Source organism: Batrachochytrium dendrobatidis (genome assembly GCF_000203795.2).
Source record: "Batrachochytrium dendrobatidis JAM81 unplaced genomic scaffold BATDEscaffold_14, whole genome shotgun sequence".
Lineage (NCBI taxonomy): Eukaryota > Fungi > Chytridiomycota > Chytridiomycetes > Rhizophydiales > Batrachochytrium > Batrachochytrium dendrobatidis.
The window spans coordinates 145,910-170,226 of NW_006281112.1; the positions used below are offsets into that span (position 1 = coordinate 145,910).

Below are 24,317 nucleotides of genomic sequence, written 5' to 3' on the forward strand. Positions count from 1 at the left end.
CATTAGCCTGAGTAGAGCACCAGTATACTCTTCAGTGTAGGTCTAATTTTAAAAAGACATGCATGGTCGATGTATTCACAACAAAAGTAAACTTTATTTAAAGCTCGTCCTTTTCATCATCCTCTTCATCCAGCATCTCTTGGTTAGTTGATGGCATATCTGGGAATCCATCTGGAATTATATCAGCTTGTTGCAGTTTAAGTTTTTCAGTTTCTGCAGCATCTAGTGCATTCTTGGCTTCACGCTCTGCAGGTGCATCCTTGACGTAAGTCTCCTCGGCGAATTTCATAGCCTCATCAATAGAGTCGGTCACGATAATGTTATCAAAGATAGTGCCAGACTTGACCTGCCACAGATCAAAGCCAATGTAGGCAGACTTGTACGCGTGAAGAGTTGGATCAGCCACTAGATTATATCAGTTAGCACCGCCGTTGTAGAATCAGATATTGCTTTGGCAGACACTCATTGATATAACAAAAACCAGCCGCTTACCAAATTTAGGATTGTCAATCATGGGAGCAATCCACACGCCTTTGTACTCGGGATTGGGAATGGACTAGCAGTCCACAGTTGTAACATGTTAGTACAGTAGCATTAGCTTAATAAATGGGGGTTGTATTACAGCCGTATTCATAAATCAAGCATTAGATAAGTATGCCAAAGTATATAAATGAACAGTCTCATGTCTGATTTGGTGCCAATTTCCAGTAGGAAAGTGCAGCAGATATTTAACCATTGTCTATCCTGAAGCGATGACTGCAAGATAAATACAAATGTTCCACTTTACGTGAATACGGCTGTAAATGATATAAAATATACTTACTTTTGGAACCCAGATACCCTTATACTCGGGGTTGTTGACCATAGGATGTTCCCATTCACCATCCATATCATCGTCCCAGTCTTCAGGCTTTTGGGCTTCAGGGTCCTTAATAAACTCTGCAACGTCCCAGTCTTCAGGCTTGACGTCTGTAGGATCAGCCATATCAGGGTTATTAACCCAGTTATCAGGCTTCTTTGCCTTGGGATCTGGAATCTGGGCAGGTGGAAGTATGTCCCAGCCAGTAAGAATAGATCCACTAGATTTTTCTTCCAAGTCAACAAGAATCTGGTATGTCTGATCAGGATTAATGATTAACGTATAAAGATCTGTTCATGGTTCCAAAATGCAGCGAGTTGGGTGAGAATTTATAATTATTCAAGACATGGATCAGTAAAATTCCTACTTACGAGTCAATTGATCAGATCCAGGATCAATCGTTTGCTTTATCAAGTGGTTTTCTTCGTTGTAGTTGAGAATAGCATGAATTCTCTTGCTCTGGCCACAAATATCAGGGCCAAACACTACCGTTTTAAAGTGTCACCAATTAAACAAACCCAAGTCAGTATATCGGTCAATCAACAAAGAATATTTTCCCAATCTGTCTGAATCATTACTTACTGATATTGTATTTCTAAATCGTAGATATCCAATGGAAAAATCAATATTTTTGAATTAGAATTATACCAAGTATTTACAGGTAAGCAATCTACTAAATTTACCGAACCACCATCGAATTCCTTAGGATCAAAAGGTTTAGGCATGATCTGTCAATTCAAATTGCTCAAGTATTAGTATCAATGCAAGCTCTACATACAACTACGTGCAGCTGTTGAAATGGGTATTCAACTCAAACGCATATTACCTTGACATAGCCACCACCGCAATCTACATTAAAATGAAAAAAGTGTTGATTGAAACAATGCATAAATACAATATAAAAAGGTTAATTTAGTTGAATGCAAATATGGGATGAATTGATCATTTGACTCAATGCAATGCTTTGACAAGCAGGTCATGAACATGACATGTCTAGTCAAGACAAAGCAACGTATACGTACCAATATTCTGTTCAAACTTGACAGAGAATTGAACTACAAAAGGCTTGTCCTTGTTATCCAACTCTTGATCGAATGCGGCAGAAATGGCATAGAAGCGAGCATCCTCGGATGTCTGCAGGCCTAGGTTGAATGCGGTCCGAATTTGTGGCGTCAGCACACGGCAGCATCAATGATCCCACAATGCAAGTATTAATCATGCAGATCGAATAGTGAAATGTTTTACCTTTGGATGACCCCGAGTCTGCATAAAATTTTCCAGGGGTGATCTTCCATGCGCCATAATCGGTAAGTTTCTCAGAAACCACCCAGCGGCTGTGGAGAGTGTCTGATTGGGTTTATCAAGCCAAGCAATAAAAAGTTCAGCCAATGGCTAATCGTTGTTTACATGACAGGCATTGACCACTAAGAGTCTGATGGGTGGAAACATGCTGATTGCACTAATGCAATATAGGAAAGTGCACTGGCAGATTTTTCATAAGATGGTCACATTGAAAACATCACAGTATGATGGTCGCTGTATAAAACGCTCTATTCTTTGACTATTGAGCCAAATGCACATTTGAGAATAGCAACAAGACCAAATCCATCGATAAATGCCAGTATTGCAGCATAGACTAGCAATGGTGACAAAACCTAGTGTTATTACCTTCAGAAAATGTTTCCTTGAAATAGACCTTTGCAGAAGCTAGTTGCAGCACACCAAGAGAAGCAAGACTAAAAGATGTGAAAATCCTCATTGCCGATCGATAGGTTTACTAGATTGAATCCTAGGTAAGATGTAAAAGTAGATGTTTTTTGCTTTTTTAATCTCGAGTTTTAGGCAATAATTAAACCCTAATTTTTCTGAATTGACTTGAACTGCCTGCTCTATAGAGTCATTTGGCTAAAGCAGCCATCACTATCCTGCTTCAATGATTTAACCTGCCTCTTTAACTCGCGGTTTATTGGCATTAAAAACAGTAGTAGAGAAATAGTCAAAAGGCAATTGGCTCTAGGTAGTGGCCTGCCATAAAATAAAAATAAGGCTATGATACATAATCTTCTCTCATTTTAATTGGTATGTGTATATCAAACTTGTGGGCTCAATATTAGATCTGTTCAGTATTGTGCGGACGTGACTTTCTATTTTCACTGAGCAAAGCTAGCCTACGCAAGAGTCTATCAGGGCTCGAAACAGAACAAGGCAAAAACTCACCGACGATCGGGAGAGTCTTCAGAAGTTCTATTAAAAGTGTAAAATTCAGTCAATCCAAATGTTTGCAGTGTATGCAAAATAGCTTGATGGGCTAGACATACCTTACTATACCAACAACAACAGTCATATCATCCATTTTGCCGCCTTGGTAATAAAATCCCTCTTGAATGGCTCGAGTTTGAAACGGACTAGATCCAAAACGAGTGTTTTCAGCAACTTCTCTAGCACGATACAAAATAGCATCTGTCATTCGTTGTGGGTCAGACAACTCTGGTCTGGATGCATGCGTATGCCCACCCAGAATTTCTACAATCTCATCATCAAACACATTATCAAATATCCCATCTGATCCAATTACAACAATATCGCCTTCTTGTACTGGGATTGAAAACACTTGTGCATCTCCAGGACCATCTTTGCTTACTGTACCAAGCTGATAGGGAAAGTTGAACGAGTGCTGCTGTTCCTCGTTACGAAATATTGCGTGGTGAGCCCTGACAATCATGATACCACAGTCGCCAACATTTGCAACACGGAGCTCATTTTCTCTTAAAACAGCAATGAGCGCTGTTGTGGAGCCCAGGATGTTTTCACGAAGCGCATCATCATTGACTTGCTTGTATGCTCTAGTAAGAATATCTTTGGGTGATACTGCTGCATAATCTGCAATGCTATCATCCACTATAGAAACATCATCGTATTTTTCAAATTCTGCATGTGTATAGTGCATCATTTTGAGCGAGTAAAGAGCTGGGTTTGCGCCTAGTTGCGTTTGTAATGCACAAGTACAACGATATGCAATGCCAGTAATATATTTAAAATCGAGTTTAGATAAAGCGTTATTGTTGAAATAACAATCACGAGTAAAATCGACTGACCTGGCACTTCGTTCCATCCACCCACTCCATCTGCTACACCTATCGAGTCGTAACGCATAAAATATGCATCTTCTCCTACCTGGATGGATGCATATTCTGACGATCCGCGAACAGAGTTTTTAATAATGGCATCACTTCCTTTTGCTTTCCCAGTGGCTGCAAGAGAAAACTGGAAGCTTTTTTTCAATTGTGTGGCCGACTTTTTAAAATCAATGATTCAAGTTGTAAAAATAAAGTCAAAACTCATTCGCGTTTCAAATTGGATTTAAACATTTGACCGAATCCTACAATACAAAAGATTTAAAGCCATAAGCAGTATGCCAACCTTTTCAAATTCATCAAAAATAGACGATTTACGAGATCGAGTCGAGTCTATTTTTGGGAGACTGATTTCGACGGGAGCGGTAGCTACTAAAGTTGAATATTCAGGAGCCTTGATGGATTGGATAGTGTATGCACTACCCAATGAGGACTTGAGTTGGTATGGACGAGATATAGAGCTAGAGACTGTCACGGCGTCTAGTGCAGTAATTGATCCTGAAAGTACTTGGCCTGTCAGTAGTCGTTTTGATACACCGGTTGACGTTGGTAGACCAGACGTGCATGCAGAAGTATTGGGTAGTTGATGAAAATCACTCCTATGGAAAAATCCAATCAATGAGGTAGTAGGCACGATAAACTGCAATACTGGTTGATATATCGATGAGAAAGTAGTTGCGACAGTTGGCTTATGGGGTCGAGATTGCTGAGGAGCATGCTTTGAGGTTGATGACAAAGAAAGAAATGATTGCGATCCAGAAGAGGTTGGATGAGATTCCAGTAGTGTAGGAGACTCCTGCTGTGATAGCAGAAGCTGCGAGACTTGATGCGAGACTGTGCAAGCAGTGTTGGTAGTTGCGGTAGTGGGGATGAGCGAGGTCGATACAGATGGTGGCGACGTTGCATTTCCAGTCTGGTGGAGAGAAGGACGAGGTGTTATTAAGGCAGTCATTGCAGTAGTGGTGTGAATGCATGTCGATGAAAGCAAATGCTTGCTGGCAGTGGTCCCTGTCAAGGCTGACGCAGTCCTCAAGCCAAGCCCAGGGAAATAAAGTTTAGGAGAGAGCAATGACTGAATGCAAGTGCTAGTGCGCACTGCCAAGTGTCTACGACGAGCAGGAGCAAGCATTGAACTGTAGTTAGTATCTTGATGAGCACGCAACCACTACAAGAGCAGACCTGTTTAGTATATAAAGGTTGGGTAGTTTTGCAAGTCAAATTTTATTTCTTGGAATTGTCGCTTGACAAACTGTTGAATTCGCCAAGTCGCAGTTTAAATTTATTCATGTTTCTGCATCAAGTCATTGCTGTTTTACTCTTTTTGGATAAACTCCACTCTGTGATTGCTCTTGTAAAATGATCCTGTGACAGTCTTGTAGTATCAGACCATTCATCATCCAATGGTTTTGATTGTGTCGCAAATTGCCATGCACGTTGTACCAACTCCTTGAGATCAGCACCTGTTCTTCCTTGACACTCTCTTGCAACATATTCAAGATCCAATGTGGGGTCTAATAGCATACCATTGGTAACTTTCTGTAAAATACTCAAGCGGTCTGAAAGCAATGGCAGGCCTATATATATCAGGCGATCAAATCTGCCAGATCGCATCAGCGTGGCATCTAAAATCTCGGGATGGTTTGTTGCTGCTAAAAACACTACAGATGCTGTATCCCACGCCATGGAGTCTAGTTCAACCGATATTTGTGCTACAAGCTATGTACGTATTCAAGATATTCACAGGCATACAGTGGGCATGTGAGTTTGTTGAGTTATTCATTATACAAGGCTCTACTATTTCCATTACCTTGACATTCAAATCCCCTCCGCTTTCTTTTTGCTGAAAAATTGAATCTATTTCGTCAAGAAACATAATACAAGGTGCACGTTTGCGAGCATTCTTGAATGCTTCGGCAAGTGCCTTTTCAGAATCTCCTATCTTTAATGATTCATAAATGATAAGAATAAATTAGGCTACATCAACTGTTTGAGAATCTAGAATAGACAGCTGTTGCTATATATTAGTCTAAACCACTTTTTAGCTTACATGTCCATGTACAAGATCAGACAGTGAAAGCACCATAAACTCGGCTCCGGATTCTTTGGCAACTGCACGTGCAATCAACGTTTTACCAGTTCCTGGCGGTCCATATCTGGATTGAAATCGATATTAGCACAAATATATTAATAGAGCAAAAAATCAAACCATCGGGCTCTACTACTGTTTGTAGTCACCTACAGTAAAACCCCTTTTGGTGGTCGAATACCCAACCGTTGAAAACTTTCTTGGTTTTTGTAGAACCAAACTACGCTCTCATTTAAGCATGTCTAAATTCACGTTATATTCAATATTAATCAAACTACTATAGTTTTCAAGTTTGAGCATAAACTATAATCATTCATAAACATCAACGTGTAGCTCAAGTATCAACTCGGATTTACCTTGACATCATTGTATCCTCCAATATCGCTCCATGCTATACTCTCCAAGTTACTTTTGTTATGACGACGTGCCAAATTTGAAAACCCAAGTAAATCAAATGCCCGAACAATATCCTGCTGCGCCAATGGAATATGAGAATCTCCTAGTGTCAACACTGATGTAAATCATTTCAGCAATGCTTTATAGATGCAAATATAAATTGCCAAGGTACCTTGGTGATGTGATCGCTTTAGCGCAATGTCTATGGCACGTTGTGCAAGCATATTCAATTGCGTATGCGACAGCAATTCACACCCATCTGGTAATATAGCTGTGCATACACTAAGTGAAATACGAAGCCCAATTCTTTTAATTTCCTGTAGAAACAGAGTATTTGCTGATTCGTGCTGCCGTTTTGGTTCAGTCAAGTAAATTGTTTCATGAACAAATTCAAAAGCACTCGAATGAATCTGTGCTATAGCCTCTGAAGATGAAGCTTCTACAAAAACAATTGCTTTGCGAGGCGACTCTCTCAACAGTCTAATACCCATACTGATTGAACCAATAAACTCCAGTCGTGTAGATTTAGCCGGAATCCATGCCAGGATATCATTGATTGTCACTAATTATTTCAAGGTGTATCAGTTTAATATATGCCATATCAATAGACTTAGTGTACAACCCAAAACCATGTCTTTTCACAAGAATAATGGAGCATACCTACACAGCCAGTGGATGATATTAGAGCTTGACGAAATTTCTGCAAGATCCATCCAGAAATGTCCTGAGGTTGCTCTAGCATTGCAGTCACCATATCCAATCTAGTAAACTAAGCGATCAATAGTATATACAGCAGTAAGCACATTATATAGTTAATCAAAGCCAGACCATAGAGCTCTTACATGCATATTTGCCTTTAATGCAGCATTTTTTACAGCCGTTGTTTTGCCTGTTATTAAATATTTTATAGTTTAAAGTGAATTTAGTTTTTTGATTTATCAGGTATAAACTGATCTAAAAATTAAAACAAGGTTTTGAAAATAAACATACAATACTGATCTCACCAATTCCGGTTGGGCCTATCAAGGCTACTGCAGTTGGTGTTGAATATGCTGTGCATTTGGAATCAATCAAATCGGTAATTCGATTCCACGGATCTATTGCAGCATGCGAATCAAAGGTCGCCATTCCAAGTATGAATGCACTAATAAAAAGTCGGAATCCTTTTACAGTGCAAGATGAAACCAAGATTGTCAATGTATATACAGCCGTATTCAATAAGAATCTGCAAGTTGTGCCAGCGACAAAGTTTGAAGTTTTCTAGGCAAATTTTTGATTTGGATGAAAACAACTTTTTATCCAAAACCCATAATATGGATGATAGACTAGCATCCTTACATGCTGTTGGTGATGTAGACTTTCCCCTGCTTGAGGGTCTAGAAGTTGATTCTGTTTTACCGTCTATCAAATATACGTCTTTAAAAGAAATATTTGATAAGCGCACATGTGTGGACAAGGTCCAATCGAAGCTACAAGCCGCAATGGAAACCATTCGCAAAACCCTTGATCAATATGGGTGAGCTGCTAAAGATGTCTGTAACTATTGAATGCATGTCGAGCTTTAATTTTTAAATATATAGCACAGCTGCCGTGTTAGCATTGCTAGATGAGTGATACTGGGTTTTATCTAACCATGTCAATATGGCTCTAGACCGTGTGGAACAGCAGTTAGTTTCAATGGAGGCAAAGACTGCACAATCACACTGTTTCTATATGCTGTTGCTCTCGAAGAGTATTACTGTCTGCATTCAACTCAGCAAGTGATGCCTATTAAATTACTTTATGTATCTGAAGAACATTCGTTTCCAGAGATTGAACAGTTTGTCAACACATTTACTAAGATGTAAGTGTGCGAGTTATTCTGATTGGCATGGAGCAAATGATTATAGTTTACTATCAATTCATTAGTACTTGAATGGCTTAATGGAGTTGACTTTTGTTATTTTCAACTATAGATTAAGGGCAGATCTAACGAGAGTGGTAGGAGGAATGAAGGTTGCTCTTAAAAAGTTTTTGGATTTGAATCAGCAAGTCAAGGCCATATTGATGGGACAGAGAGCTACAGATCCACACTCAGGTATGTCAAGTGTATTTGACAGTCAGTTACTGAAACAGTGCTCACCAGATTAGTCCAACAACTGACCCAATATTGTATCAATGGATCGTAGATCAACTCAAAAAATTTGATGCTACGAATAATGGATGGCCTTTTGTTATGCGAGTACATCCTATTTTGGACTGGGAATACGAAGATGTATGGGCTGCAATATTGGGATTAAAAATACCATACTGTAGTTTATACAGCCGTGGGTAAGTGTCAGTTGAGTCGAGCGATACGTAAATGTGCTAACATGATCATTATAAGATACACATCTATAGGAAATGTAAAAGATACGCTTCCCAACCCACTGTTGAAAAGTAGTGACAACCCGAATGGATACCTGCATGCAAAGTATCTTGAGGACAGCTCAAAAGAGCGAAGTGGAAGAATATCCAAATAAATTACTGTTTCATTCCTTGAAAACAAGCCATTACCAACGATTTGAATAGTAATGGCTGGATATCGCTTCAAGTCTAGCTTTTGGAGAGTTTAAATGTGAGATAACCCACGTGACTGTTGGGCTTACTTTCGAGTTGTTTTTATCTGCAAATCTACCAACAGTCGGATTGCTCTTGTATCAAATGGATGCACTGGTAACTAGCGAGTTTCTTGCTGAAAATGAGCCCATATTTATTCTACCAAAAGAGAGTATGGATAAACTGTGTTTAGCAACGGTAAATTTGAAGTATCAATCCAACTTGTTGTGCAGTTGATCAATGCCAAACTGATGATTGTGTAAAACATTTGATTTTATAGTATGACTCACTGGCATTGTTTGGCTTTATTATACTTTACTGATATTGACGGTTGATTGTCTAGGCAACATATGGTCCATTCCGGCCTCTTTTTCGGACATCTGTACCACTTTGGCTTGCATTGGCTTTCAAGTCAAAAGACAAGTGCACCATTGTACCGCCTGAATGGATGGATCCTAGTGAGTTTTAAATAGGGTTTATGCTAGATATGTTATGTCTAAGACACTGCTATAGTAACTTTAGTAGCTGCTGGATTTTCAAGGTTTAACATACTCATCAATGCAGTCATATCTTGATTGGTTTTAAAATATATAGCATCATTACAGGACATGATGACCCAGGAGAAAATGCATGCAGAGTTTAGCGCACTACCATTTCATTATATCGAGATTGCCACTGCGCTCTTAGAAAGGTAAGTTCATAAAGATTGTCCGATTGTGTGTCATGATCGAATTTCTGAATAGCTGTTGAAATCTTGCTTTAATTGATATAGTGCATCAGATGATATCCCACATGCAGAGTTTATTCGACAGGTGTTTTGTGATTTAAAGGAAATTCGTGAGACCAAGATTCGTGCTGGTATGGGAGCATTGGATGGCCAATATCTTCAGGTAGCAATGCACTGGTGATTTGTATATCTTACATCAGCCTTTATACTTTGCAAATATGTAACTCTATGACACTTGAACATTTTAGATGAACCATCTTGGGTCTGTCGAATTAGAGACAATCCGGTCTACATTCTCAACTGCATTCAACACATTGCGCGGATTTTCCTGATATTCATCAAATCTAAAATACGCTCGGCTGTTTTTGAATATTTGAACCCAGTGTCACATAGGATTACGAGCCAATCTGGAAAAATACAAAATAAATCAATTTTTGTTAGAACAAAGATGTAAAGTTAAGTTGCTGAATTTAGTGCACGTATTGAACAGTCGAAATACACCTTGTGCTTCTTGAATCTCTACTAGACGCACATTCAATTGCAGTACCGACTGTGTCTTAACCGCAAGAGTTACAACACTGCATACCATGGCAATCAAAACTGGAAAGTAAGTTACAGGAACTGCCTGCTGGCGCATCTATGGTCACTCAACATGTTAGTTTTGATATTTTAGCTTTGGATCAAAATTTAAAAATCTAGTCATTACGTAGAATTTGCAGCAAACTTGCCTGTTTTAAAACCGATATGGGAGTTTTCCGAATGTGCATAGAAAGGCTGGTCCAAAACAATTGTGTGCATTCACCAATAACTGTGGTAGCAAAGTCATTAAAAGTTTCTGCATCAAAACATTTTTGGATCCATATACATCGAGATTCTAAATCTGTAAAGGCAAACGAGTCTTGGGTAAGATACACTGCAATAGATGATATCAATGAGGACATGACAATGGATCGAGTTTGTGGGGCATTGAAATAATGGTCAATAAGCATATTTCTGGACATGTATCCAAGAACTGGCATCTATTGGTATAGCCAATGTTGAGATGTGGCAGATTAGTAAGGTGCTCAAAACTACTATTAAAAATATAATTGTAACTTTACTTTTACAAGATCCAAAGAGTATGCAGCGTGTCCAGCTGATTTGAAAAGATATGGAGAAAGAAAGATATCCATAAAACACCGAATATGATGTATTGACAAATCAACTATTTTCTCTTTTGAAAAAGCACAAATAGTATCGTCAAAAGCATTATAGATATCATTAGATTCTCCACACAATACCAAATTTGTCATGAAAGAAAACCGAGACTGCCAGTTTGGTTCAACCAAATCCTGCGATTTCATCAGCACATTACATAGTAATCGAATCAATGAACACTTGATGCTATCTGAAGCTTGACATTCGGGTTTCAAATACGGAATCAGCGCATAGTAAATGCTTGGTAGAGCCTCTGCTGAAATAGCATCCAAATGATCATAAAGGCAGTCTGAAAGTAAATGCAATTCACTGGCTGGATTTATACTAGATATTTTTGAAACAATTTCCAAAAGAATATCTTGGATATCATTTTTTTCAAAAAATGATAGATCCTTCATGGACAAAAACCATGACGCACCACCAGCGCTCAGGTTTAAAATAACTATTGCTTTTATCTCGCTTGAAGTATGCATGGATTTGTTGGAAAATCTGACTATAACTCGATCGGCCAACGATAGTGACTATAATTTAATTGATACGAGATCAGCTATTCAAGAAACTATCAATATACAATAGAATATATAAACAGATAGTGACTTACAGTGCAATAGCGTCTTGTGAGCAAAAGGATGGACAAAAAACTTTCATCAATTACATGAACCCAGGAAGTATCCATAAGCAAAACAAACATTTCTGACAGGCATGATTTTAACATTGCAGATGTTTTTGTCGTCAAAGTGTGCTTTAACATCAGTGCAAAACTAGCCAGTAATTCTAAAACATTTGAATAAATATAACAGTTTTGTATTGGGATAAAGATGATCAAGCATGTATACATGCAGTGATATTTACCTTTTCCGCGCTGAGGGTCCATTGATTCTGGTGTGAGAATAGAAAAACTCACAAGCAATGCATGTATCTGATTGGAAGAATTATTATGGGGCGTATAGGCATTCAATAGACTCTGCAAGATTTTTGGGCGATCTGAATGAGATACAATAGTAGCCAATGCTCTTCCTGCTGCTTGGCGAAGCTACAATATCATGGAATAAAAATCAATATCAAAATACATCATATATAACAATCCAGATTAACAAAAATGCAATAGCAATTTAACGTGTTGTATATGAATACCTGTCCAATACGAGAAATCATGATAAAATCAACAAGTCGTGCTTGCAACTCTTCAATTTTGGAAAATTCATAAATATCCTTTACATGAACTGCTTTAAGTTCTGAAAGCATAATTAAAATAGTGTGCGGAGTAAATTCAATCTGGGAATAAATTGATGATTGACGACAAGACATCAAACATTCTAAAGTCTGATATGCACACTGTGCAATTTTTGGTGCATTTAATGCAGGGAAAACTCGTCCTTTTACAGGTGACAGCAATCGCTTCAGCAACGATGCAAAAAGCAATACCAGGCTAGATCTCCACGAAAAACTTGATCACGAGATGATTAAAATGCTCAAAAATAAGATGCCTTGTCAAGTATCATGGTATAGATTTATAATATCCAGTCAATCGCTTACCTTTTTGTATCATTCAGCAACTGTATAGTTTTTTCAAGCATCTCCCAAAGTGGTAAGTTGGGCCCAATCACGCTATCAGTGACTAGCAATCTTAACATAGAAATGCAGGTTGCCTATAAAAACTGTCAGCATGAGTTTTTGTAAAACCAAGTAAAAGCAGGTTTGTATGTATCAAATAAAAAGGTACCATTGACCAGTCTGAGTTTTGAGCATTCCATGACTGAAACCGATCGACCAGAGGAGATATATGCTTCAATTGCACCTCAGATGGTAAATGACTCAAAAGAACACAAACAATCCGAAACTGACCAGTGTATCGTTCATCTTGCCGAACAATATCAACGGGTTCCTGACATATCTGAATCTGCTCTTGAAGGATGGATTCCAATGTTAACTCATCAGTTGTCGTGACTTTGTCAGATTGTTGTAACGTTGAGCATACTATTTCAAAGTTTTTGATCAAATGCTGAGATACCCCCCAGTGCCTCACAGTAGCAAGCACATTAATCAACTGTTTTACTGCCCGATGTTGACACATATTGGCATATTTTGCGTCAAATCCTTGATTTTGAATATCAGGTACTTTTGCTAATCTGGATACTAAACAAGTGTGTAGTGTAATGATGGATGCTGAGCACTTGATACTTCTCCAGCAACATGCATACACGACGGAACCTAAATCTCGTTCACTCGTATCACCATTATTGGAAATATCCGGCACCAAATCGTCGTATTCGGTTGGATGTTGAATGATGTAATTGGAACTGATGGAAAGAGCACAAAGTATAAGATGAATGGAGTTTTCCATCGATTCCTTTGAAGTTGTATGCGATGCAGTTTTACTTTCGAAAATCACTAAATTATTGAATCAAATTAATGTTAAACCGAATCAAGTCCTAACTTCAAATAACAAGCTAAACAAAACCAATTGAAAAAACAGCAGTCATTTATCACCAAAGAAATACCTTGAATTGCTTCCAAAGTACCATGAAAAGTATTTCCAGTTCCAACTGAGTTCAAAATATTACTTTCATTGCAGCATTTTAACTGAAAACATAGTAATTGATTCATAGCCTTTAACCACATTTCCATACGATCTGGTGTCTGATTGAAGTCTGTGATGGAAAGTTGATCTATTGCATTTAAAGTTAATCAACTCGACTATTGGTTGCAATAAACTTGATGTGAATCTTACTTGAATCGTTGACCGTCACTTTGCACCGAGAATACAGAAGCTGCCATATGGATGCTGCTTTTAGCCTAGTCAATGTCTGATGCTCTGTCATCATATTCTCTGCCAGTTGTACCAGTGCTTTGCATGCATCTTGAGAAATGGGAACTTTGTAGACATCAAGCAGAGATACAGATGCGAGCCGCACTACTTCAAACGGGCAAGTGCACACCAGATCTACTAGACAATTCTCAATGACTAAAGACCTTGTGCTTATGGTTTCCAAAATGATTTTGCAAATACTAATGATAAGCATGATGGTATCAAATGGATTTGTAGAGTACGAATGCCTGGAGATGAAGTCTTCCAGTACACTCGTAAACTGGGCTGAATAGATGTGTGGATTTGAAACTGGGCCATTGCTCGATCTAACATTCTTCTTGTCGGATCGGACTGCAAGTTTCCCTAATTCTCGCAATGAAACGATTGCTGTCTTGACAGCAATCATGTCTGTCTGAGAATCAATGCAGGATTCAAGGATGTTTTTTAAAACATTGCATCGTTTCGACCATTCATGCTGATGAACTATAGTCTTGTAACCAACAAATTGTATAACAGATTGTCGAATTTTTGGATCCTTATGAGCAGCGTATATAGGAAGATAATCTAGCATTGGACTGTATTGATGAGTTTAAATCTTTATTGAAGCGACATGCTGGATGTGAATTACCTTGAATATGACTGAAAGTTTGGATATAATCGTTGCAATTCAATGTCAAGGCAGATACAACCCAGTCAGGAAACAGATTGGGCTCAACATACATGATAACAAGTAGGATTTTGACTGCTCAAGACTTGGTCAAAGTAGCCCAGAATCAACTTGGAGTTTATCGCCCAAAAAATAAAATTATTCTGTTTGATTTCTTGTCGAGTTATGGATCAGCTATGTGCAGTCTTGAAGTTGGCCATTGCGTCTGATGCCACTTCATCTTCGCAAATTCGCTTGTTTAGAGAAGCTGGTAATAATATTTTGTGAGGCTGAATCCAAGAGTGTCAGCTGGATGGAATAGCAGTGTCATTGTGTTGTGCATGTTCATACGGATAGCATTGTCTTAATGCAGCCTCTTGTGTTTTTAGTATTGCTTTTAAAGACTGCCAATCAATCCAATGCTATCGATGGCATGTCAAGTCATCGTTATCTTGAAATATTACTTGAAACTGTAGACTATTTCTTTACTGCTCTTGGCACTGAACGATCTGTACGGACTGTTGCTCTGGTGTTTATTCAATTAGCATGTTCAACAGCAACTTTGTCCCAAAAAGACCAGATTGATGCTAGAATGCAGCAGATATGGCTGCAGGTGATAAATGATTGTTTCCATAGTGACAATGATCAGTTGGCTTCAAGATCCCGAGTTACTAGTGCTCCCAAGTTTGCTGGTTTATTGATCTCGCTGTTGGAATCTTCACAATTGAGAGAACAGCTCGTCTTGAATAATATAGAGGCGATTTTAACTCGATTATTGAGTGATTTGAATGAAACTCATCAACTGATTCGAGAGGCAGCAAATGCCAATTACAATCCTGACAAAGCGATCATTACTGCTACCCATTATTTACTGCAGTCGTATATTGCTATTGTTTCTAAATCGGCATCTTTTCTTCAAAGCATCGATTCGGCTATTCTTAAAAAGAGTTTAGACATATCCATTTTATTTGTCAACGAGCCTTTTTTGACCTATGAAAACCGAATCCTTGCCGGATTGTCGACTGCCACGCTTGTTGCGTATTGGGTTCCAGATCAGCTTTCCGATTGGCTGGTTCGCACTACTACTGCAATTGTCGACTCTTGTCAAGATTTTTCAAAATCTGAAGATGCCACACTTATCCTTTTAAATGGATTTTTGCATGTAATTCAGCCGCAACTTTTTGGAACTTTAATGTTAGAGTAAGTTTGATTTGGCATTCAAGGCACTGTGTTTAGCCGTGTTTTTACTATTACTAGATTGCTAATCTAATTTTTAAACGTGTGATTAGCTCTAAAACACAGATTATCCATCGTCTCTATAATCGGGTTTTTGAAAGTATTCAATCTACCAATGAGCCACAACTTCATATTTTAGCATTTGGAATATATACACGCATTTTTGGTGTTTTGAAGGGTTTAATCAAAACTGAGTTTTGGAAATCTCAAGAACAAAGAGATGCTAGCCAGTTTCTTATAAAGATGTGCTTTGATTTAATTTTGGATCGCTGGGAGGATCCTTTGATGATTATCCAGCACAAGGTACTGCTTTATTACAGTTTCCAGTTGGCATATTGACAAGCGATGCAGTACTTTTGCAATATCAAAAACTAATCATAGTGCATTATTTTAGCTTCAAGATCTTTTTATTGCGGTGCTCTCGTTTGTTTGTCCAGGAAAAAAATTGGTTCCTGAACTTGAATACGAGCTAAATACCATGATCAAAAAACTCATTTCTTTAGACTGGCATAAAAAGGTAAACTTGTTTTTAATTTATAAATCTTTGTTTTAATAATTAACTCGGCAATACTGTTAGGCAAAATATGACCTTCTTTCAATTATCATGCACGAAGCACCTGCTAGAAATCATGTTATTTTATCCAAAGGAGTATTGGAGCGAGGACTGTCGTTGCTGAGGTATCAGGTTTTAATTTGAAGCAATTAAACCCATTTGTAATATTCTTTGGTTTTGAGCTGACAACCAATTTTACATAGCAATCATATCCTTGGGACTTCAGTAACACATTTTGTTTATCAAGCTCTTGTTGCAGAACTCAAGAACAATGTAGGATTTTTGCAATATTGCGTTTGTTTTAGTATTTTATTTACACTATTTAACTCTATATTTACTTTTAGAGTACAAGCTGGCCAGATCTTATTGTGCAAGCTATACTTACAGGAGATACCAATGTTCGCAAACTACTGAGTGAAAGGATCATTCCCAAACTTTCGAAATTTAAACCTTCCAGCTTGAGTTTAATTCTTCAGGGTATAGAATATACTATTGCAATTGGATTGGTTAAAATGATCACATTACAATTTTAATAGTATGATATTTTTAGCACTTGAACAACCTGCATATGCTAGCAATCAATATGTGCTTTATGCACAAGTGACTCTGTGGAAATCGATTTGTAATAGTGGATGTATGTAATCTATGAATTGTTTTGCAATTTCAGTACACATAACTTTACTAGTTTGTGTATTTTAATATCACGCACATTGGAATCTTTCTATTTGTAGTAGCCTTGATCATCCCAGAAGCAAAGATCAAGATCAAGGAAATTTTGAACCACGCCATTACACATCCTGATATAGATCTACGATTTGATGCACTCGAGCTTCTGACTTCCGGACGCCGTACCTCTGAAGATATTGAACAGAGCACATACGAGATTGTCAAGATGTTTTTACAAGTAAACATGTGCGTTCAAAGTTCTGATTCAAGACAGCGCCTTCTTGCTCAATTACAGCGATTTTTTGAGCGCATAAAAAATGTCATGTATGCCAATTTGCGCCAGATTGCTAATAATAACCGCATATTATCTTCAGAGGAAGCTGAAGTTGCCAACAATGAAATCAATACGAGTGTTTCTGCTAAAGAAGAGTTTCTACTGTGGCTTCAAAGATTTCTAGTGTGTATTTTCAAGATTGACTATTTGTTGTAAAACGCAAGCTTTCTAATTTTATGTGATTTTGATCAAATATAGATGGCATCGATGTTTCCTGGTGCATCTTTCCAAAGAGTAAATCTATCTTTATCTGTATTGAAGCTGATGCGCCAAGTTGCTTCTTCACCCTTTGATTCAAGCGCTACTTTTGCAATTGCTGAAAAAGTTTCTAGCAAGTTTACACCGTGTATTTCTGTCAGCAATGCCCAAACGCTTTTTGCTAAATTGGCATATGACACGTATGAAACAGCTCGATTGGACATAATCGAGTATTTGGTTACTTCCGATTCTCTTCCGATCTTGAATACTGTTGAATTTGCAAACCAGACATTTGACCAAGCACTTTCTATGGTAACGAGTTTGTATATAACATCTTGGCATTAATTGTATAGCATGTATAGCATGTTTAATGACGATTTATGTTTTCCAATTGACGATTGGTTTACTAGCTGCGTAGTCTTCGTGCTGCGGATGTTGAACGTGGTGTATTTTTGGTTCTTTTCCTATTTCGGAATAATGTTCAATCTCAAAGGCAAACATTGATAATTGATCCAAAGCACTACAGCGATGAGTTTTCTGCAAATGATATGGTTTCAAACATTGATCCAACATGTAAGCAAATCAATGCACTTGATTGAAATTGCCTTTTGCTTATGGATTGAATTACTGTTTGTTTTTGCTGATTAACGTCGCTTTAGTATCTATTTTGCATAGTTTATCAAATATTCTCAACCACCACTTGTCAATTGCAACTAATAGTCTGCTAGTATCATCAGAAAAGTATCCTCTTAACGGATTTCTTTCGTGTATTGGGTATGTTTTGACTATGTGCAGTACCATTCACTTTAGTATTGACGTGTAACGCTATATTTACAGAGTTTAATTTATTTTTAGAAACATCTTGAAATCCTGCAATTTGAGTCAGCAATTTGGCAATGAATGGAAAGCACAGCTTGAGAGCATTATAAACATGTGCTTCCAAGCATGTCGATGCACTGTTGGGGTGTGCTCTGATTTATCTCCTGGTACGTTAAGCAATTATAATTTGGGATACAATCAAAAGAATTTACCAACTTTGTTTTTAAACTATAGAAGGTAATATTCCTGAGAATTTTGCCCAGGCACAGGATGAAAATGACGGTATTACTGTTGAGTTTGTTGAGATGACTCGGAAAACAAAAACGGACGCGGCAGCCCAGATTATTCTTCGTCACTGCTTTCGTACTATAAAAGAAGCTACCTTTGTGCTGGAATCGCTTGTTTGCAATACAATTTTACCACAAACCACCAACGATTCGGTATGCTGATTATTCTTTAAATATGAATTATTTGCAGTATTTAATTTACCTTTGTCAAACATTTTGATTTTGTTGAAAAGACGACCTTATTATCTTATAAGCATGTTCAAGAAATTGGTGAATTATTATGTTCACTTTTGTCACAGGTAACTATTTCAACGATAGTTTGACGCTTGTTTTCATAGCTTGAACTCTGACAAGTTTAATATTAGATTCGCCATCGTGGAGCTTTTTCAGCTGTTCATTCTAGTTTTACAAGCATTGCACACCAACTTTTGATGGGTTCGTCTCAAGATTTAGCTGCTTTGCCTAGAAACTGGCTTGAGGTATGTCAGTATAATATCAGATGGTTATTTCAGTAGACTTTGAAATAGTCATTTACTTTTTATTAATTATCTTGTTGATTTTTGAAATAGGGTTTCATGGCTCAAGTTACTAGTGTTCAAGTATCCGTTACTCGTCGAAGTGCAGGTATATCAATGTGATTGTAAATTAAGGTTGCGTTTTTTTAAATTCTTAAATTTTATATACGTTGATATTAGGTCTTCCTTATGCCGTTTTGGCACTTCTCAGCCCTGCTGGTCCATCACAGGATTATTTTTTGAATTATACTATTCCAAAGCTATGTGAAATTGTGAATCAGCCGATTGGTCTAGATCGTAGTCAACAGATTGATCACACACAGGTTCACGCTTTTAATATCCTTAGGTAACATGGCTTTATGTTGCAGTTTTACTACTATTTGTTTTTAACTGTTTTTTGTAAACTAGAACTGTTTTTCACGACTCGGAACTAAGCCACAAAGTTCGCCGTTATTTGGGTACATGCTTCATTCTCTGTATTCAACAATTTTCTTCGCCTTTGTTTCCTATTCGAAACTGTGCTGCAATGCTTTTTGCTTCGCTTCTTGGAAAATGTTTTGGTGTTCAGGCAAGTATTTTGCATTCAATCATGTATAATCCAAAGTTTTTGAAATCCAAACAGCAAGATTGACTAAACTCAATGAATCATGTGCACTTTTTTTACTAATGAACGCATACACTTGCTTTGATTTATTATTGAACAGAAAAGTAAAGATAATTCGGATGCCATCAACTCGGCAAGCGCAAATGAGTTTTTTGCTAAATTCCCACATGTGTATCCAATTTTGCTAGAACAGTTCGAGGTAGCAGTGGCAGAGCTTGAAAAGGTTGGAGTTTACACTATGGCTGTTTAATCAACTCAATGCAGATTTTGAATTGGTTGCTAATATAAAATGTTCGCTATTGTGTAGGGGACTGTTTATCCACTTTTGTACCCTATCCTGACTGTTCTTGCACGTCGTAAGTTATTTTACGAAATTTAATCCTGTGATTCTGTTTGAAATGGAACATTTATATTTCAATGTATACATACTTTGATTAGTCAAATACACTAGCAAATCCGCGGAAAAGGGATCGCTTTTTAGCCTGATGCCATTTGTAAAACTGGTCCGTCGTTGTGCTAATGCTCGGCTTTGGGCTGTTAGAGAAATGGCCGCTCGTGTCACTGAATCGTTGCTTCCAAAACAAGAAGTTTTGGCTATTGTTTCTGAAGATGTAAAACTTCTCAGAACGTGTTCTGCAAATCAAGTACACGGCATACTGTTGCAAGCGCGCTCTCATCTGGCAACATACTCTACTTCTGAAGTGACCACAGCTGGTAAATGCTTAATTTGTCGGTTTGGCTTACAGATGTAAAATAGGGCTGAGCTAATAGTTTATATTGTGTATTGATGACCGTAATAGATCTAGAAAAAATGATTCCAGCTATTTTTGAAATTATCAAGAATATGAATGTCGAATGGCTCATCGATACTCGGCAATTTATCTCTGCGTCTGTTGTTATGGAGATTGCGTCTACATTTACATTTGCGTGCGATCGCGCACAAATTAATTGGAGAAACAATGTTGATGTGCAAGCAACGGCCCAAAATTTAGTTGAAGCATCCAGCCAGATACTCTCTGCCAAATTGCTTCTTCAGCAGTCATTCTATGGGTCTGCAGCTCTTGTCTTTGTTGGTATGATTCAAAATCCACCATTGAAACTATCCATATCTCGTCTTTCTTCTCTAGTCAACTCTAGCATTACTGAAATTCAAAGATCGACTCTCACTGCCTTGAAACACATTATTCTTCATTGTGATTTTACACTTGGGTGAGAGTTTCATACTTTACAACACGTGCTGTTTTTTGAGACAACATTGCTGGCTAGTAATACTTACGCTTGACTTATATTTTAGCATCGATCATGAGGATATGCTTATTTGCTTGCTTGGTTCAGACATTGCTGACCACGAAGCATTACTTATCACTGCCGATATAGTTGTTTACTTGTTTCATGCCAAAAAGTGGCAATCTTTTACTAGCCTTTTGAAATTGCACAGTCATTTTGCGGCAAGTTTCCACAAACCATCGCTTGCTTATGTTATACAAGCGTGGTTGTCACTGATGGGAATTAACCTAAAACATGCTGTTGCTACAAAAAACTCGAATGTGGATCGCATTGCTTCACTATTTATCGAGTCTGTAGAGACGATTACCGAAACTAATCGAGTGAGTTTTTTGCACACTATTGAGCAATAATTGACTTGAACGTTTAAAGTTTACCTTGTTATCATAGTATGAGTTTTGACAAATCACTAATTTACGCGGAATTCATGTCTGAACAAAATAACTTATGTAGCCAATACAGATCTCTCGTGCTTTGCTAGAATCATTTGAACTACTTGAATGGTTGGATTTGCTTGCCACAGTTGATTCTGCCATATCAGTTCGGTTTCTGTTTGTTTTGGATCAATACTTGGGCGGCGAAGCCAATGATTTGCGATCTATGGCAGCCAAATGCATGGCTAATATTGCCAATGATGGGGTAGGCCGCTTTAACCAATCGAGTTTAATTTCGCTTAAATGTGACTTGATGTGATTTAATAATTAACAATACGATGAATGCAATTTTATTTTGGCAATTCTCATATTTAGAATGCAGTTGCATCGCTTCCTGCTCGTTGGCTGTGTCGTTTAGAAATGGTTCGACAAGCCAATTCAGTCAAAACTTGGCATCAAGTATTAGAATTCTTTAAAACCCCGCTCATGTCTTCTATAGATACTGGTAAGCTTGAAAATATTGCCAAGTGATTGAGTTGATGGGCAAGTCTGTAAAACGTGGAGGATTTACTCATTAATGCTTGCACTTGATTGGCTATATATGGGTTTTACTACGATGTGACCTATTTTTGTATATTTACTGACTATCATTTTATGGTGATTAAAGCGTCTGCACTTTCATACAAAACATGCAGCTTGGATGTTTTGTTTGACAAAGAGCACCCCAATTCACTTTTCGAAGAATTGGGCGATGTGATCCTGAGCGGAGAGTCTCTTGTGGCCGCTTTCCAATCTAATAGAATCCCAGCTACATTAGCTAATGAGATCAGATCTGCCTTGTCAGAATTTGTTGAAAGGGGCGTGACAGCTTTGACAGCTTCCTCGAATCTGCTATGGTTGACTGCTGATCCTGTGGTATTTTCTGCTGTCGCTCGTACCATTGCATGTGCTCATGTGTTGGAATCAACCCACGTTTCTTTAAATACACCTTTGTTCTCCAGTGAGCTATGCAGTAAATTACATCCTCTTTTAAGCAATCTTGCTGGACATCACCAACGCGACAATCTTGCCAATACAAACAGCCAAGGATGGCAGATCTTTAGATCAATTATTTTGGGTCCAGATATTAAAAAATAGTCGATTTTATTTCATATGGATCAACCAATAAAGACTCGAGCATCACAAACAACGAATGCAATATTTCTTTTGAGTTGGCAGCTGTACTCCATACCATAATGATAAAAACAACAAATAAAATCGTGTTTCTGTTGATTGTGAATGTGGCAGGCAATGCAGCATGCTGGACGGGACTGTGGAGAATCATAGGCAGATCTGAATGAGAAATTGGAGCAGATGGCAGTAAAAGCTCTACAAAAATAAGCAGCCAGTTTCAGCATGTGATATAGAAATTTGTATTCAACCTATATTGCCATTCACCTATAGAATTCAACTTGAATGCATTTTTACCTTTTGGTACCACAGCCTGGCTACACTCGGATGCTGCATTTTTGGTCGTAGCACCTGCTTGGACTCCTGCATCTCTGTAGTTTTTGACAGGCACTTTCAAACCAACACTTGCAGGTCGCTCAACTACTTTTTTGTATATATGTTGCTGAAATTTGGTTTCTTTTTCTAAATCTAAAATATGAAATCCAATAGTGCGTTAGAATGTACTTGAAATTAGAATGGTGGCTAAGTGTGTCAAGTAATTCCGATGTGATAATTATGGCTTACTCTGTTTAACCACTTTAGTAGCCTCCTTAACACATGCTAGATCTTCGCAAAGAGATTGCATGCGACGTTCCATCTCGGCATCTACATTGGTACATTGGTGTAGAACACGACGTGTCTCTCTGGCACTTTCCCGAACCTGATCCATTTCCAATCTAAATGAAACCTATAGATAAAATAGATCAATACAAGTACTAACCAAAAACTATACCTTTATGGTACAAACACATCTATGCAAAACAAAATATATACCTTTTGACTCTCAATGGTAACCATTTCGTCAGCTAATGTTCGAAGGTGTTCCTGTAGCATGCATAATGTTTCATCCTCGGCTGTAGGCAATGTTTGAGTAGATGCTACCTGCTGACTAACATATTTTGATTGGAAAAGCAGCTCAGTAGCAAGAGTGGTTGTATTACGGCTAGTATTAGAGTCATGGGAGTCTTTAAAACGAGATTTGGACTTTTGTAGTTCCATAGTTAAATTGGACACCTCTTCCTCTAGCCGGACGCGAAGGTCATATTCTTCGTGATATTTGTTATGATATACACCATACTCTTGTTGAAACGCAGTAGTTTCTGCAGACAAGATAGTCAATTGACTCTCTAGAGCTTTGGTTTTTTCTTGAAGCTTTATAGGTTAAAACCATCAAGTTAGTAATTTAAAGATTGGAAGCAACAACTCTAGCATGTAATCACTGAAACTACCTTGAAATTTACAGAAGCTTGGTTTTTAAAATTGTTTTGCAAATCATTAAACTTTTCCTGTTTGTCCATTAGCTTTTGATAAAAAGAATCAGACATTTCTTCTGATCTAGCCTTTTCTTTTTCAAATTTAGTCAATACATCATTATATTTGACTTCCAAAGCTGAAAGCTCATCAATTTTTAGTCGAGCCTATAATCAAATTTAAAAAATACGAATTAGCTAAACAAATATGCTAAATCCAATGCAGCAGCCTATTGCTGGATAAAAGTATCCACCTTTATCAGTTCCTCATGAAGTCGCTCGATTTCGTTTTTGTTAGTGATCAACTCGCAATTCTGCGACTGAAGCGACTGTTTCGCCGCATTTAAATCTGACTGTAAATCTCTATTATGCTCTTCTTGCTTGCGTAAATCGTTGCATGTACTATCGAAATTGCGCTGAAGGCGTCGAAAAGCGGAACTGTTGGTAGGAGACTCTATAGAAGCAAAACTAGTATCTGGTTCACCAATCGAGCCAGTGACGCTTCCAACAAGACCACCAGGCGCACCCGATTCGTCACAAATCTGACTAAGACCAGT

At 37.9% G+C, this 24,317-nt stretch overlaps 8 protein-coding genes across 8 annotated transcripts; 3 read left to right on the forward strand and 5 right to left on the reverse strand.

Moving 5' to 3' along the window:
* Positions 1-76: 76 nt before the first annotated feature.
* On the reverse strand, positions 77-2,620 carry BATDEDRAFT_20750 (uncharacterized protein; the record flags this gene model as incomplete). Its single annotated transcript, XM_006681828.1, has 10 exons — positions 77-405; positions 493-556; positions 824-1,149; positions 1,231-1,344; positions 1,442-1,454; positions 1,543-1,587; positions 1,686-1,708; positions 1,882-2,001; positions 2,105-2,206; positions 2,528-2,620. 10 exons carry the CDS (start codon positions 2,616-2,618, stop codon positions 98-100), a joined length of 1,206 nt encoding a protein of 401 aa, XP_006681891.1. The 3' UTR covers positions 77-97.
* A 285-nt stretch (positions 2,621-2,905) lies between these two features.
* Positions 2,906-4,165, reverse strand: BATDEDRAFT_20752 (type 2C protein phosphatase PTC7). The gene is made up of 3 exons (XM_006681829.1): positions 3,955-4,165; positions 3,178-3,838; positions 2,906-3,103 (listed from the first exon to the last, which is right to left on the reverse strand). Exons 1-3 carry the CDS (start codon positions 4,010-4,012, stop codon positions 3,073-3,075), a joined length of 750 nt encoding a protein of 249 aa, XP_006681892.1. The 5' UTR covers positions 4,013-4,165; the 3' UTR covers positions 2,906-3,072.
* Positions 4,166-5,403: 1,238 nt separating this feature from the next.
* BATDEDRAFT_5010 (uncharacterized protein) lies at positions 5,404-6,285 on the reverse strand (the record flags this gene model as incomplete). Its single annotated transcript, XM_006681791.1, has 4 exons — positions 5,404-5,709; positions 5,789-5,932; positions 6,041-6,146; positions 6,233-6,285. Coding segments are annotated over 4 exons (609 nt in total), but the record flags the coding sequence as incomplete, so codon positions are not given.
* A 1,854-nt stretch (positions 6,286-8,139) lies between these two features.
* BATDEDRAFT_14181 (FMN adenylyltransferase) lies at positions 8,140-8,976 on the forward strand (the record flags this gene model as incomplete). The annotated part of the gene is made up of 4 exons (XM_006681822.1): positions 8,140-8,318; positions 8,431-8,552; positions 8,644-8,785; positions 8,841-8,976. Coding segments are annotated over 4 exons (579 nt in total), but the record flags the coding sequence as incomplete, so codon positions are not given.
* Positions 8,977-9,157: 181 nt separating this feature from the next.
* BATDEDRAFT_27602 (DNA replication protein PSF2) lies at positions 9,158-10,111 on the forward strand (the record flags this gene model as incomplete). The annotated part of the gene is made up of 5 exons (XM_006681852.1): positions 9,158-9,250; positions 9,396-9,510; positions 9,647-9,743; positions 9,825-9,942; positions 10,028-10,111. 5 exons carry the CDS (start codon positions 9,158-9,160, stop codon positions 10,109-10,111), a joined length of 507 nt encoding a protein of 168 aa, XP_006681915.1.
* Positions 10,112-10,474: 363 nt separating this feature from the next.
* On the reverse strand, positions 10,475-10,798 carry BATDEDRAFT_91786 (uncharacterized protein; the record flags this gene model as incomplete). The annotated part of the gene is made up of 1 exon (XM_006682008.1): positions 10,475-10,798. One exon carries the CDS (start codon positions 10,796-10,798, stop codon positions 10,475-10,477), a length of 324 nt encoding a protein of 107 aa, XP_006682071.1.
* A 725-nt stretch (positions 10,799-11,523) lies between these two features.
* Positions 11,524-13,999, reverse strand: BATDEDRAFT_91785 (uncharacterized protein; the record flags this gene model as incomplete). Its single annotated transcript, XM_006682009.1, has 7 exons — positions 11,524-11,535; positions 11,578-11,750; positions 11,829-12,009; positions 12,111-12,211; positions 12,822-13,367; positions 13,478-13,645; positions 13,708-13,999. The coding sequence occupies 7 exons, from the start codon at positions 13,997-13,999 to the stop codon at positions 11,524-11,526; spliced, it is 1,473 nt and encodes a 490-aa protein (XP_006682072.1).
* A 618-nt stretch (positions 14,000-14,617) lies between these two features.
* BATDEDRAFT_36006 (uncharacterized protein) lies at positions 14,618-22,484 on the forward strand (the record flags this gene model as incomplete). The annotated part of the gene is made up of 27 exons (XM_006681922.1): positions 14,618-14,702; positions 14,908-15,631; positions 15,721-15,970; positions 16,062-16,184; positions 16,245-16,345; positions 16,424-16,493; positions 16,565-16,697; positions 16,771-16,854; positions 16,955-17,343; positions 17,419-17,730; positions 17,829-17,991; positions 18,078-18,192; positions 18,274-18,404; positions 18,472-18,677; positions 18,758-18,823; positions 18,890-19,003; positions 19,094-19,148; positions 19,220-19,385; positions 19,448-19,611; positions 19,832-19,866; positions 19,951-19,999; positions 20,082-20,357; positions 20,444-20,852; positions 20,938-21,250; positions 21,381-21,566; positions 21,677-21,806; positions 21,969-22,484. The coding sequence occupies 27 exons, from the start codon at positions 14,618-14,620 to the stop codon at positions 22,436-22,438; spliced, it is 5,319 nt and encodes a 1,772-aa protein (XP_006681985.1). The 3' UTR covers positions 22,439-22,484.
* Positions 22,485-24,317: the final 1,833 nt, after the last annotated feature.

Coding starts and splice junctions, on each gene's coding strand:
- BATDEDRAFT_20752 (XM_006681829.1), bottom strand. CDS start 4,012: ATGCGTTACGACTCGATAGGTGTAGCAGATGGAGTGGGTGGATGGAAC. Junction 3,839..3,954: donor TGGATGGAACGAAGTGCCAG/GTCAGTCGATTT, acceptor AAACGCAACTAG/GCGCAAACCCAGCTCTTTAC. Junction 3,104..3,177: donor GTTGTTGTTGGTATAGTAAG/GTATGTCTAGCC, acceptor CACTTTTAATAG/AACTTCTGAAGACTCTCCCG.